The 15,055-nt window shown below is 59.4% G+C and overlaps 1 protein-coding gene across 3 annotated transcripts in view; it reads right to left on the reverse strand.

Annotated features, from left to right (window-relative positions):
* Positions 1-345: 345 nt before the first annotated feature.
* ITPK1 (inositol-tetrakisphosphate 1-kinase) overlaps positions 346-15,055 on the reverse strand; it is a 169,408-nt gene continuing 154,698 nt past the window's right edge. For 2 of the 3 annotated variants that reach the window (XM_045807576.2, XM_045807578.2), the window contains 4 exons: positions 12,251-12,376; positions 10,929-10,996; positions 6,842-7,004; positions 346-2,566 (listed from right to left, as the gene is read on the reverse strand). In XM_045807576.2, coding sequence (XP_045663532.1) covers positions 2,208-2,566; positions 6,842-7,004; positions 10,929-10,996; positions 12,251-12,376 — 716 coding nt within the window. In that variant the 3' untranslated portion in view covers positions 346-2,207. The remainder of the gene's footprint in view (positions 2,567-6,841; positions 7,005-10,928; positions 10,997-12,250; positions 12,377-15,055) is intronic. The other variant, XM_045807579.2, reaches the window with a different exon arrangement.

The following is a 15,055-nucleotide window of genomic DNA, read 5'->3' on the forward strand; positions in this document are numbered from 1 at the left end:
CCCGCAGCTGGCCTTCCCTCTTCCTCCACCTGCTGCTCCCAGGTCTTTATGGAGGGAAACCCCACCTCTCGGTTTCCGCTCCTAGAAGCAGTCTCCTTGCTTGCCACCTGCACTGAGGCCAGTGGGGAACAGTTACTGGATCTGTGGGCCCTGGACCAGAGCACGTGTGACCCTGGGGCGTGGCCCTAAGTTACACAGGAACACGATATGGCCAGGGACCCCGGCACTGGGGGGTCACACTGCACCCTACCCCCTCACCCGTTCTTGAGGCAGATCGGGACTAGAATTTCACGACAGACCAGGAGAACGACAAACTTTCAGTAACATTTGTAAACACGTGTGAAATGCAGTTTGATTTCAGTAGTTTATTTTGGAGACAAAGCAGTGCAAGAGGCCAGCCGTGCTTTCCTGCTTCCCCGGGGCTCAGGGCTGGACTAGGAAAGGCGCCGTACAGACATTATAATCGGGGTTCAACACTCAAGTGGTGTAAACGCGGTTAGTCGGTGGGCCCTCGGGTTCCAAGACAGCCGGGCAGTTCCGATGGCACCAGCCCAGGCCCAGCCCCGCTCGATGGTGGTCACCACCCAGCCCTTCCTTTCCTGAAGGTGGGCGAAACCCACACCCCCCGCTGAGCCAGGCCTGAAGGTAGCTCCAAGTGCCGAGATCAGCAGCCTCTCTGAGGCCATCCTCACTGGCCCATGCAGGACAGCCCAGAGGCCCTTCCCACTTTCTCAAAGTGGATGGATATCTGAAGACACAAGATCATGCTCAGGGGGTCCTACACGTCTCACCCAGGTTCACCTTGTCCCAGGGCTGCAAAGCCCCTCGCCGGCCCTCCTTTGCGGAGGGGCAGGTGGCCTGCCCGCTGCACCGTGGGAACTGACCAATCGGCCGGCGGGATCTGCTGCCATCAGGGGCCGGGGTGACGCTCGTGGAGGAGGGGGTAAAGGTTTCCTCCCCTCTGGGGCCGCAGCTCCCTTCACACTTGGCTGGCTTAGTGCTTAGGGCTTACAGTGAGTACGGGAAGGGTGGAGCAGGCCCGCTGGGTGGGTGTGAAAAGACGTGAAGCGTACAGGCAGCCTCCCCCTCCCAGGGAAGAGGGCCCCCGACCACCTCGATGCCAAGGCGAGGAGCACCAGGTTGACTTCTCAGAGAAGCAGGCTGCACCACAGGGCCTGGGGCATCAAGCCTGCCCTTCAGAGTTTTCTGGGCTCAACCGCTCATCAGAGATGGGGACACAGAGGCCCAGTCACTCCTGGGGTGATTTGTCCAAAGTTAACGGCACAAAGCCTTGGCACAGGCAGGATCAGCCCGGGGGCTCCAGACCAGGCAGTCTCCTCCTGGGTCCTGGGGAGCAGCGTCTGATCAGGGAGGGAGGCCCCCATTCAGGGCTGCACAGGACCCATGTTGAAGGGCCTGCTGGACCCCAGGGAGCTGGACATGGAGAGAAGAAGCCAACTCAAGGCCTTGGCCTCGGCTGGGAAGCTTCCTTCTCCTTCCCCTTTGTGAGCAGGCAACAGGCAGACCACAGCCCAGACCCCCTGCGCGGAACCCCCAAGGAAACAACAGGTGTGCCTCTCACTCCCTCTGGCTCTTGCTCTTGGGAGGGACAGCTGCACACCTGGTTGGAGCTTTAGGCCCCGCTCCTCACCAGGCTGTGGAGGAGACCAGTCAGAGGGTGACAGTGAGGGGGCCAGACCTGGGTGCAGGGGGCATGGAGAAAAGAGAGAGAAGGAACCCCTTACTCGCTCTGTTCAGCTACCAAAAGCCTGCCCAAGGGCGGCCCCCCTCCGGGGTCCCTGAGGCCTGATCCACAGCAGCCATCGAGACAAACAGACGTGGATGTGCACACACACTCGCACACGCACACACACGCACACACACACCCCACCTCGCACTCAGACCTAGTGTTGAAGACACAGCAAGTGTAAACCCAGTGAAGACATCTGCACAGCAGGCATCAGGCGGGACGTCCGTCTTCCCCGAGGCTGGACCACTTGGGGTTCTTTTCCATCTCCCCCTCCACCACCCCTTATTTCAATCATGACATCAGAAAATCAGGTTAAAAATTAAAAAAAAAACAAAAAAGAAAAAGAAGAAGAATCAGATCGCTGGGAATTCTTAGTAGGAGCGTCACTGCTGGGAGCTGCTGGCCCGGCAGGTGCACTCTGCGGCCCACGCCGCCCTCTGGGTCCTGGGCTCCACGGCTACTGGGAGGAGGCCTTGGTGGCCAGTGAGGCCACGCAGTGCTGCTGGAAGCTGGGTGACACGGCGGCGGTGCAGCCGAGTCTCTGGTGTGGGAGCTTGGCGGTGCCGCCCGTGCCCACGCCGCCCGCGTCGGCCTCCGACGTCCAGGGTGGGTCCGGGCCCATCATGCTGCTGCAGCAGCCGGGGCCGGCGCTGCACGTCCGCTCGCCAGCCAGGCTGCCCGCCTGCTCCGCCAGGAGCCTGCTGTGCCTCAGCGGGCCCACGTCCCCCGCCGCCGCCGTGGCCGCGCTCTGGCCCTGCAGGACGGTGGCCACGTGGTTCAGGAGGTCTGTGAAGAACTCGCTGACGCCCTCGTAGCCTGTGGGTGGGACAGACAAATAGCACGGGGCGCTGAGCCAGGCTGTGGTGGAGACGGGCCACGGGCGCGGGGCAGAGCGGAGCGCAGGCCGACCACGGGGCTCGCAGACTCGAGTGGGCGCGCTCAGGACGTAGAGAAAACTGAGGCTCAGTAAATAAGGGGACACACCAAAGCCACCAAGCCTAGACTCAAAGCTGAGTGGGGGCGGCCCCGAAGGGCTAGTCCTTGAATTCAGCCGTCCCCAGGCTGTGAGAGGCTGTCACGCACGAGTGGACAGACGCCCTGCGCCATGTCCCTCTCGGGCAGGGTGTCATGGACTCAGCGGCCCCGTGTGCTAAGACGCACACACGTGAAGAGGAACGGCGGGGCGTGGGGTGGTGGGACGTGGCAGTACCAGAGGCCCACTCCTCACATCCTCTCTCACAAACAGCCCTCTCTACTCCACGTGGCCCAGCACAGCTGACTCCTGTGTAGACTGGGACGTCTAGGTTTGGAGGCTGCTGTGGGCCTGCCAGAGGGGACGCGATGGACAGAGGCTGCTTCTGGAACAGAGCTTACTGCCTTCTCACTCCTGAAAGACCCGCGGGGAGGCCGTCTGGAGCCATGTGCTCTGAGCGTCAAAGCCACGGACGGAGACTGGGGTGCCCCCAACGCAGCCACTGCACACCCACCCCCGTGCCTCTAACGGAGCGGGGCCTGGGGCTCCTGAGCAGAAGCCGCCAGGGCCTGCCCACACCCCACATTTATTTCCCAACACAGACACGAAGGCAAATGTCAGCAAACGAGTCCTCGGAAGCTACCCACCCAGCCGCCCTGTGATCTAGGGCAAGGATTCCACTCGCAAAAAACTGCTCTGATAGAAATTCAGTATGAGTGGGTGCCCTCTCCCCACCTGAACTGACCCGGAGGCCTGAGGGCTGGGCACAGAGCTCCAAGACCAGGACGGAGAGCGTGTGGCTGCCCCGGGAGGGGCTCTAGGCACTGCCGACCCCACGCACGACTGTGACCTCCACCAGCGACGTGGGGCCGGCGCTCCGAGGGCGTCTTCCAGGACGGCCCCCAGAGCCGTTGGCACAGCCTGGCTGGGATGAGCAGAGCGCGCTCCCCATCCCAGGAGAGCCCGCCCGGGGCCAAGTGGCAGGGGCGGCCTCAATGGTCCACAATCTTACTGGCCCGGCAAACAACTGTGGTTTTGAGGCGCCAGAGGCTGACGAGGGAAAGCAGAGGTGCCCACAGCAAAAATCACAATGGGTGAAACGGCTGACAGGCCCCATGCTCATGCTTCATGACGCTGTCCCCATTTTGCAGATGAGGAGACAGAGGCACACAGAGTGAAGTGACGGAGCCCATCGACAGGTGAACTGACACGGGCTTGTACCCGGTTGGAGCATGAGGACGCCCACAGGTGCTGGTCACCCAGGCTCAGAAGTGCCGGCCTCCGGGCCGCATGGGCATGGTCCTCGCTCCCGGCATCCTCACAGCCGCTGGGGAGAGGGACCCAGGATTATCCTCATTTTACGGAAGAGGACACAAAGCTCCCAAGTGACAGAGCCAGGACCCCAATCAGCCCTTTGGTGCCATGTGTGCCTTGACTATCATGTGGTCCGGGGTGGCCCAGCAAGGCCTGGGGGCCGGGGAGGATGGGCAGAGTGGCCCGGGCCCCCAGGGGGCTACCAGCAGGTGGGCTGCTGGGATTCCAGGGGACAGATGCAGGCAGAGGGCGGGGAGCTGGAGAACAGTCAGGCCAGCACCAGGGAACATACGCTGTTCCCTTCGAGACCACTCTGCTGTCCCCAGACGAGGCCCGGGGGGCATGTGCACTTCCCGGGGCTTCCTGGGGTGGTATGGAAACCTGAGGCTGAACTGGAGGCTAGGGGAGGCCCCTCAGGTCTGCCTGACCTGGCCAGAAGCCACACAGCCAGCGCCGATGCCTGCGGAGAGCACACGGAGCGTGAGCTGGCGCCGCGGCACCAGCTTGGGGCCCGGAACTGTGCCAACATCCGTCTCTGCACGGTGGGGCAGGGGGACGCGGGGCACTGTCCCCATGGTGCAGAAGTGTCCACCTCTGTCGCTTGTCCCGTCACACCCTGTAAGGGCCGAGGCGGGATTTGAACCCACGGCTTCGGCTGAGAGGCCGGAAGCCGTGTGGTCAGGAGTGTGGGGCGCCACGCCCAGCTCCACCATGTGGCGCCCACAGGACCTGGACAAGTCGCCCAGCCCCTACCTCCACATCCCCACGGCCAAAGGGAGATCTTACCAGCCCGCCGCACACGGCGCTGCGCCGGAGACGAAAGGAGACCAGAGCTCTCGGAGGAGGCTACCGCTCTTACTACCTCCCAAGCCCGGTGCGTGGCCTCCTTGACGGGGATGCTACCGCCCACCCAGGGCCCCGACGTGGCCTCCCCTGGCACGCACTCCTCAGGATGAGCCCACGAGTGCCCGAGACCCAGGCTTGCCAACCACGCCAGGAGAGTCCAGGGAGCAGCTGTCTCCTGGACACGGCCTCCCCCGGGTGCCCTGGGCTCCCTGCAGCAGCCTGCTCCCTCAGGCAGTGTCTGCTGGGCTCGGCCTCAGCACTCCAGCTGCCTCAGACCCTGCCTCCATGCCTGGCCCCACCCGGTGGCCCCTCTCTTGGCTCCTCCGGGTAGAAGCCTCTCCGCCCATGTGGGCTCACAGTGACTGTCCCTCCCCTGAGCACCCAGGGTGCCCTCGTGATGCCCACACTGCACAGGCTGGGAGGGGGCCGACTCGGGACCTTGCACAAAGCCAACGCTCAAGTGCAGAGCTCCATGCTCTCACCACCTCCCATCTCCAGCCTTCTAGAACTTCTACCCCGACAGCCCTGCTTCACCCCCTCCTTGTCCCGCCAATCCTCAGCCACCTCTTCACTGTCCTCACCCCCACATCCTCCCTACTTTAGATCCTCTCATTTATTATCACTGTTCCCCTGACACACCCTGCATTCCCTTGGTCTCTCTCATTCCGTCACTTACTCATCAAAACCCCACCTCTGCCAACACCCAGGTCTCTATGCAGGCTGCACCCAGGGTGACGGGAGGAACACAGGCCACTGTCCCAATACTGGCCTCAGGGGCTCACTCTTACCCAGCTCAGAGTGAAACCCCACGTTCCCACCACGCCACAGGGCAGGCTCCTCTGTCAACTGAATGACAGAAAGAGCCAGTGCTGTCCGACCAGCCTCAGTTTCCTTGGCTGTGACTGTGATGGTGGCTGGGCCTGGCTGCATGCTGAGTAAGGGGACACATGGCAAGCACCCAGCCTGGTGGCCAGGAGCTGCTCAGCCTGCGGCCGTGCTCCACGTCCCGTGCAAGAGGCCTTACCCTGTGCCCTGCAAACACCCCCTGAGCACTCCCCACATGCCACGCTTGAGCTCTCCCCCAAGACGCTAACCTCCCTGAGGGAAGGAATCGTTTCCTGAACGTTTTTACACCCACTGAGCAGTGACACTGACTTAACCAACTTAATAAAGGTGAGAGCCAGCTGGGAGGGTGGACGAGTCAGCCTCGGGGTACTCCCACGCGAAGTGAGCTCATTCCAGGAATGCCAACTGGGGACGTCATGGCCATCACCGCTGTAGGCTAACGGTCCCACTGAGGGTTCTCTGGGTGCTATCTCCCACTAAGCCCCTTGCTGCGTCGAGACGAGGGGAGCATGGCAGAGCCACGCTGTGGCAGCAGCCCTGAGGGCCCTGGGCCATACTTCCTGCTCGGGGCTCTGGCAGACAGCAGGGAGCAGGCGCCATAGCCACGGGGAGCCGGCCACATCCAGGGCCTGTCCCCAGCACCACCGCTCAGGGCCCGAGCAGGAGCACAGCTGTGCCACCAACCTGTACTGCAATCTGGGATAATTCCTCCCTCCCTAGGAGACTCAGTTTCCCGCAGGCACACGTGGAGGCTGTACTCCCTCCAGGGTCCTTCCAGCTTGTTAAATCTAGAAGGACCCAACAGATTAGCTGAGGTTTGGCCAACAAAGGCTAATGCTGACGACACAGGGTCAGGTGAGGAAAGTGCAAGGTGTTCGTGCAGGCCCACTAAGTGCCCCGTGCTCCTGGCTGGATGCGCTGACCTCGTTGGCCAACGTCACCACACACTATAAACCCAGTCTGCAGGTGGGGCCGTGGCCTAGCAGGACCACACTGACCCCAGGCCCTGCTGACAGGGAGGGAGGGAGCTGGTCAACCAGACCCACCTGCCCCATCACCCAAGGACACTGGTCTACAGACCAAGGAAGGGGGTTCCTGGCTCCACCACTCACCTGGGAAGGCGTTGATGTCGATGACCGCGTGCTGCCCCGTCTGGTTGTTGATGATGATGTCAATCCCGAAGAGTGACACGCCCAGCGCCTGCCGAAGGGCCCGCGACAGCTCCCGGATGACCTCGTCGCTCGGCCGCTCGAACACGCCCTCGATCTTGTCCAGCTGCACACACAAGCATGCACATGCGCGAGCGTACACACACACACACACACAGAAGTCAAGTCAGGCCACGGGCACGGGCGGGGAGGTGCTGCTCAGGTGCCCCAAAGCCCGACAGACCCCTGATGACCAAGCACTCACACGGCCACTCCCCGGGTCCTGCTGACGACTGGGCAGGTACTACGTGTCTAGTACACACGACCCCTCTAGTCCCTGTAACAACCCAGAAGGACTGCCCCACACTGCTGGTCTTCTGCTCTAGGCCCAGCCAGCCTGGGACAGGCATATGGATTTTCACCGGCTCAAGCTTGGCCCCTGGAAGGGCCGCTGAGGAAGGGGAACCTTGGGAAGGATTTGGGATCAGGGGGACATAGATTTGAATCCTGGCAGTGACTTTCTAGTTCTGGGATCCTAGGGAAAAGTACTCGGCCTCACTGTGCCTCAGTTTACTCATGTGCAAAATGGGACCAACGAGGCATCTCTCCTCTGCCGGTCACTGATGTGGTGGGAACGGTATGGGCCTGGCCGGGAGGAGGCGCTGCACCAGCATTTTAGGGTGGGGAGAGCCCTGTGTCGCCTCTAAGTCCGTCAGGGGAAGGTTACAGGAGGTGCCCCATAAATACTGGACTGCTGATCCTGGGGGCCGTGGGGCTCAGGGGCCAAAGGGGAAGAAGGGTGGTCGACCCATCAGAAATAAAAGTGAGGCTGGGTCAAAAACTGACACACAGAATTACGTGACCAGCAATTCCTCTCCTAGGTACGTACCCAACAGACAGAACAGGTGCTACGCCGATGCCCACAGCACTGTTCACAACAGCCAAAGGTGGAAACAACCCAAATGTCCATCAACACACAGACACACAAATTGTGTTTTCCACACGCTGGAACATTATTTGGCCACACAACGGCACAGCGTGGCTGAACCCTCAAAACATCAGGCCAAGTGTAAAAAGCCAAGCACGACACGTCGCACATTGTATGACTGTGTACATGAAAGGTCCAGAACAGCAAGCTCATCGAGCTGAAAAGCAGATTCGTGGCTGCCAGGGGTCGGGAGAACTGCTGAGTGGGTACAGACTTTTCCTCCGAGGTGGTGAAAATGTTTTAGAACGTGATAGAAGGGAGGGATTGCACAACATGGTGAACACACTGAATGTCACTGAACTGCTCACTTGAAAGTGGCTACACTGTATGTTATGTGAATTTCACTCAATCAAAACAAAACAAACAAAAAAAAAAAGCAAAGCTGAGTCAGGAGGGCTGAGGACAGAGCCCTGGGCATCAAGGGCAATGGCCCTTACCCCAGCACAGGTAGCTAGAACGGCCAACGGGGATCTTCCAGACACATACAGAGCAAGGAGCTCACACCAGGGCACCATCTGTGGCCCGCCGTGAAAGCCGTGCCCACGGGCTCTCCACAATCGGCAGGGCCCCCGAGCCCACAACCCTGCTGCCTCGGCGTCCTCGCAGAGGAAACAGCTCCTAAGGGGCGGCGCCAGCCTGGCTTTGACAAGCCCTTGTCACCGAGCACCGGCCCAAGCCGGGACCGGCCTCGAGGTCACTCTTGCCAGTCAGAGGCTCAGCCCAGTGCGGCAGCTCGGTCACTGCACCTGTGGCCCGGGGTCCTCCCAAGTCAGAGAGAGCCAGGCAGACGCCTTGGCACAGCCCATTCCCCCCTGCAGGCCCTGAGCCGTCATGTACACTTCTGGGTCTTGTTTTCTCGCTCCAAGAAATGGGGTGATAACCACGCACGCCGTGGGATGTCGGAGCCAAGAGGCTTGCAGCCCAGGCGTGCCGGCGAGGGGGCTCCGGCTGCTGTCTTATCACCAAGTCTCCTAACACACCGCTCAGAAAAGCACTTTCTCAGCTCAGCTAAGGCATCTCGGAAATCCCTCTGAAGCTGTTTGATGACCTTAAACTAAACAGCCATCCTCGGACACGATAAAGGCACAGAGATCCTGCCCCTGGGTTGTAAACGCAAAGGCAGTAACGATGCTCCGGGAAATGGGGGGCGATGAAGGAGGTCACCCTCCTCTGCACCCACTAATGCCCCGGATCTCCTGACCACCTTACGGGGCAGGAGAGGGAAACAGAGGCTCAGCGAGACAATGGGACTCCCAGGCCACACGTCTGAAACCTGATGGAGCTCGCGGCTGAAGCCAGCCAGTCTTGTCAGGGTCCACACTCTTCACCAATACCCTAGACACCGGTGTGTGGGGGCCTGTGCGGTTCGTCTTCAGCGGCCCCCAGAGGAGGAGGGAGGCCGGGCTTCAAGGCCAGGCCACAACTCCCTACACGAGGTCCTGATGGGGACTGGAGGGAGCCCTGGTGGGAGGGAGCGAGGCAGGAGGCGAGTGTGGAGTGGAACTGTGTCTGACCGGCCTTAGGGTGTGCAGGAGGGGCCTACGTCTCCCACAGAAAGGACGTGGCTGAGGGTGCTTCCCTTGTCTTGTTGTATGTGGTGTCAGTCCTGGGGGCTTCCTGAATGGCAGTCAGGAGCTGAGGGAAAGGAGGAGATGATGGAGGACCCTACAAGTAAGAGAGGAGGCCCAGAAGTCTCTCTAAACGTGCCCATTTCACAGATGAAGAAACAGGCCAAGCAGCAGGCAGGTGATCATCTATAGAAGAAGGTTACTCAGGACCTTCTGGCATCAGTGAACAGCCCCAGGGGCTGCCAGAGCCACACAGGGACTGGAAGGGACAGCGTCCTGGGAAGTCTGTGGAATGCCACCATCCCCACCCCCACCCCGAGTCACTGGCCAAACAAGGGTTGAGAGCCTCTCTGGGAAGGCCTGTGGAACGGGGTCAGTCTAGAGTCTCTGAAGGTTAGAAGACCAGCCAAACTTTTCTTGCACAAAACAGCTTTTTGTATCTTACAGTGCACACAGCCAGGCGCTGAGAGGTTCTGTTTAAAATCTGGTGTTCTCCAAGCTTCCCTGACCATGGGACTTGTTCCTGGGGAACGTCTATCAACATCCTGAGGGACACTGGTGCTCCCTCCAGGTCCCTGTCCATGCCTATGCTCTGTCAAACCCTCAGCACACAGCTGGCTCCTCAGAGGAACCAGACACAAACAAGAAATGAACAGGTGGTCTGGGCTGGGCCTGGGGCGGGGGACAGGTGAGAACAGCCTAGGATAGGGAGGAGGACACAGGCACATCCTCCCAGATTAGCTGGCATGGCCATGACTCAGGAGACCCAGCCCAGGGCTGCAAGGTCAGGGTAAGGGGCAGCGGAGACCGCCGGCCCACTGGACTTGAGAGAGATAGCAGAAGCTGCCCCATGACAATTTCTAACCCTCTGCTCTGGGCAAACCCTGCTGGGCAGGTACCAGTGAGAGAATAAGTCCTAAATTCCCAAGAGACCCAGCTTTGGAAGCAGACCAATCTGGGGTCATGTGCCAGCATGGCCCCTGATTGAACAGCTCTGTGGGTTTGGAAGAGTCACTCGACCCACTCCAGAAAGCGGAGCTGTCTGCCCCACTCCCGAAAGGCCATGTCAAGGCCCGGCTATGATGCTGTGGGGTGTCTAGGACGGTGCCTGACACACGGCTACGTTCACGAACCTCACCCCAAGCCTGCCACCCACCGTGAGCCACCCCCGCAGAAGTATCAGCAGGCCCTTAATAAACGCTTACGGGATTCACATAGACAAGGAAAGAGAAAGGAAAACAGAGGTGCTGTTGCCTCCCACCCTTTTTTAAATCAGGAAAAAGCAGATTACAAAGCAGGTCCTCAAATTCCTCGTGACTGGGGAGAAGGGTGGGGAGATCCTCACTCTGGGAGAAGAGTTAGAAAATCTTCCATTGGGAGTAACCTAGTGGTACACGGGTGTGGCTGTGATGGCCATCAGCCCTGGGCCCCACTGCCAGCGGCACCCCCATACCCAGTGTCGGGAGGGAAGGCCACCAGGGCAGAAGGAACATACCGCGGTCAGGACCGATGAGGACTCTGGCTTTGACACGTTGTGGCTATTGAAGAAAATGGACTCCCGGTCTGAAAAAGCAAAGACAGGAAGGAACCAGGGTTAGCTCAAGGCAGAGATGGTGACTCCACCACCCGACACCAGGGGGCAGCACCACCCCAGCCACAGTCTCGGTGGCCCTCGGGCTGGGCATCCAGCAGCAGCCAACCTGGGGCCCCAGTGAGCCGGGCACCCCCACGCCAAGGAGACACCACACCGTGGCCAGAAACATGTCCGCTCAGAGATCCTGTTTCAAGTCTTCTTCCCATATAAAAACAATTGCCCTGATGAGCCTACCTCTGTTACCATCTTACGGTATCCTATCAGGTTTTCCCCACAACACCTAAGGCCCCGTTCCAAAGTGCATCTAGTGTGTCTTATGGACATGGTATGAGAAAGGGGGCTAAGGGGTGGCTGAGTGATGGGAAACACAGTACAGGAGTATCAAAGGCCCAAAGTCAAGAGGTCCAGTAAATGCCATTTAATCCAGTATTCCCAGCCCCTCCCAGTATCTGCCCATGGAACTCCTTTTTCAGGGTAGCACTTGAGAAATGCCCAAGCAGCCACTTGGCACGTGAGTGCTTAGATTACAAAGGGTTCTGCTGTTTCCCAACTACGTAGGAGAAAAAACAGGAAATCAGAACATGGGCTTCTATAGGATCCAACCAAGAAAAGAATACAGAACAACTTCTGTTTGGCTTTGGAACCTGGCACAGCCCCCTGAAATACCCTAACCTCCTCCCACCACACTTCCCTGACCCATGTCTGCCTCCCACCATACCCTCAGTCCCATCGAGGCACCACCCAGAGGGGCAGACCGATCCCAAGACTAATGTAAGCAGTAAGCAGCCGGTTTGTCTATCCATCCTGTGGAGTGAGGCTGGTGGGTCACACATTCTTGAGCACTTGGAAGCATGGGCACAGGAATGCAAGAATCACAAAACCGCGAGCTTCACCACCCCATGCCCCCCCACCAAGAATGACACGGGGATGTCCTGGGCCAAGAGCCCCTACGTGGCCCCAGCAGCTTCTGCTTCAGTCCTTCCAGGGTGGGGCACTGTGGTTCCCGTCCCCAGGACATACTGCTCATCCCTGGGACCCAGGCCCCTAAGCGCAGGACAGGAAGGGCCTTGGTTGGGCACCTCGGTGTGCAGGGGCCAGGCCACAGGGGGGCACCTGCTCCGATTGCCAAGGACCCCCACCAGCTCCAGGATTACGGCGCCGCAACAATCATGCATGAGAAAGTGATTCGGGCGGAGGCCAAGCAGGCAGGCGCTGAGATGTACCTGGCATCCTTCCCGCTAGTGGGGCACACAGGCCCCTTGCCGCCCCGGTGTACCCGACAGTCCTCCCGCCGCTCCGACCAGAGCCAGTCCAGACGGGGGGCACGAGAGACGGTCCTGGGGAGGAGCCTGGGGAAAATAAACACCCTGCAGGACTTGCGCCAAGCAGCCCCACCGATCTCTAGTCCTGGGCGTCGACAGCCAAGAAGAGTGAGCCTTGAGCAGTGGCAAGGCCCGTGGGCCAGAGGACAGAGTGGGGCTCGAGCAGCTGGAGCACGTGTTCTATCTTTCTGTAGGCACTGCCCACCTATTTACCCTGCAGCCCAGCCTGGCCCAACCCCACCAAACTCAGGGTGCCTCCCACACACCCCGAGGGTCCCCAAGGGTGGCAGAGCAAGCCCGGGGGCTGGGGGGGTGGTAAAGGGCCACGCAGAGCAGGCAGACGCAGCCAAGTTCAGGGAGGGGGAAGCCTGCACGAGCCACAAGAGCCACCACGGGTGTTTATGCAGGGAAGGCAAGAAGCTGGGCGCTCAGAAGGGCACGGCCGGCACCTGTGGAACTGGACAGACCGTGTCACCCAACAGCTTCTTGTGGCAGGAAAACAGATCGCACACATGGACCATTTCAAAGGAGACCGGTTCTCCTCCCGGTTAACTGTGACTGACGGCTCCGGCCAGAGGACCATTCAGCACTGGCGGGGCGGGGGGAGAGGATCCATCCTCTGGCCACAGGCTCCCTGTGTCTGGCCTGAGCAGGGGCCCGAGGGCCTGTGGGCAGCTTCCAGCCTCTCCCCAACCCCGGAGACTGAGAAGCCGAAACCGGTCAGAATGGGTCATACGCCCTTTGATGCCACCTTCTCGGCGAGCTTTAAGAGACCCAGTCCCCCGAAAGACGAAGCAGGCTAGGCCCTGGCACCCTGATCACAGGAGCACTCTGGATTTGGGGCCCCAGGCACTCCCCGTGTCCACACCAGTCCTAGACACACAGCCTGAGCAAAAAACCACCACCAATGCTCCTCAGGGGCGGGAGGGCAACGAGAGGAGTATGTGTGCCCCCATTTACAGGTGAGAAAAACAGGTTCAAAAGCAGAGTAAATGACCAGCTTAACCCCCACCATTCCAGCCGCTTAGCAGTCAGGAGCAGCGGCCACCATTCTATGCTTTGTCTGCCTCATCCTCACGCGTGTCTCTGGGCCGGGGGGAACAGGTCACAGCACTACAGGGGGTGGCCGGGATCCTCCTCCGGGTCCCATACACGCACCGCCGCACAGAGGGGCCGGCCCTGGCTGCCCTGCCCAAGGGGCTCCCTCACCCAGCGGCAGCCCGGGACCCCACTGCTTCCTCCGGAGCCCTTCAGCTAGGCCACGATGAATCTTGCCATGCCCAGTTGCTTCTATGTTGTCTACAGCTGCTTTCATGCTCCACGGGCAGTGGACACAATTATGACAGAGCTGGACGTATTTACTACCTGGCCTTTTGCAGAAAAGGTCTGCCGAGCCCAGCTCTATGTGCTGATAAGTGACGCCGTTCTCTTATGGACCCCAAGGGGAAAAAGGCCCAGGGAGGAGTATAGAATACAGGCACTAGTCCTCAGGGTCAAGAAACAGAAGTAAATCCACCGCACAAAAGGGGGAGTAGAGAAACGTGCCCATCTGGATCCTGGCCCTGGGTGGAGCGAGGGGAGCAGTCCCCCCAGGCTGTGAATCACGGGCAGAGAACGTGTGTCCCTGGTGGCTGGCGCAGGCCAACCATCTCCGTAAGAACCTGACTTCCATTCCAGCCGAGGCAAGTGCAAGAGCCACCGGCCCTAAGACACACCTGACTGCAAAGATGCCATCCGGTAAAAACCAAGAGATGAGAATCAACAGAGCACGGTCGTTATAGAGGGAAGGCTAGTGTCCCTGGCTCCCTCCGAGGTCCTGAAGAATCCCACTCAAGGAGCGTGGACAGGGGAAGCTGCAGGCCTGCCGCCCTGGACGGCGAGAACCAGAAAGCCAGGGTGAGGCCTGGAGAGAGGCCAGAGCCCCAAAGCCCCCCGTTCAATTGGTCCAGCGTAAAGGGCTGCTGTCGAGTTAGGCTTCTGATCTGGAAAGAACATGTGTATCAAGAGGACAGAACCCACACCAGCTCCCTGGCACGAAGCCCCGAAGGCTGCAGACATGAAACCAGCTCTGCGGATGGACAGACGGACACGCTGAAAGTTACTCGGCTTGTCTAAGCACAATAAACATTTTGGCATTAGCTCTGTGTGCTTATCTACTCGTTGATTTGGCCCCAGCAAACATTTTATGGAAAACTAGCACGTTAGAAGTGGTCAGAAGACACACATATACAGAGCCCTCATCCTCAAGACACAGGACACAGAGCCTGCACCCTGCGGCTAAGGGCTCCCAGTGCTGAGACAGAAGCTGGCCCAGCACTCTGCAACCAGGAGGAAAAGGAGGAAAGAAAGGGATACTTTTTGTCTGCAAAGGAAGAAAACCTGGCAATAAATTTCTTTTATATGTAGAGGGATTTTGGTAAAGAAAAAAAGGAAGGAAGGAAGGAAGGAAGGAAGGAAGGAAGGAAGGAAGGAAGGAAGGGAGGAAGGAAAAGAAAGCAAGCTACGTAAGGTATACCACTCTTAATTTAATACATTTTCCACAGACTTAAAGCACATATTTTTTAAAAATCAGGAAAATAATACAGGATTTTAAAAAAAAAAATAGTCTCTTGGGGAGCCTGGGTGGCTCTCGGTTAAGCATCTGGCTCTTGATCTCAGCTCAGGTCTTGATCACAAGGTTGTACGTTCAAGCCCCAAGTTGGGCTC

The sequence above is a fragment of the Ursus americanus genome, chromosome 26, assembly GCF_024610735.1.
Source record: "Ursus americanus isolate L20-20 chromosome 26, mUrsAme1.1.p, whole genome shotgun sequence".
NCBI lineage: Eukaryota > Metazoa > Chordata > Mammalia > Carnivora > Ursidae > Ursus > Ursus americanus.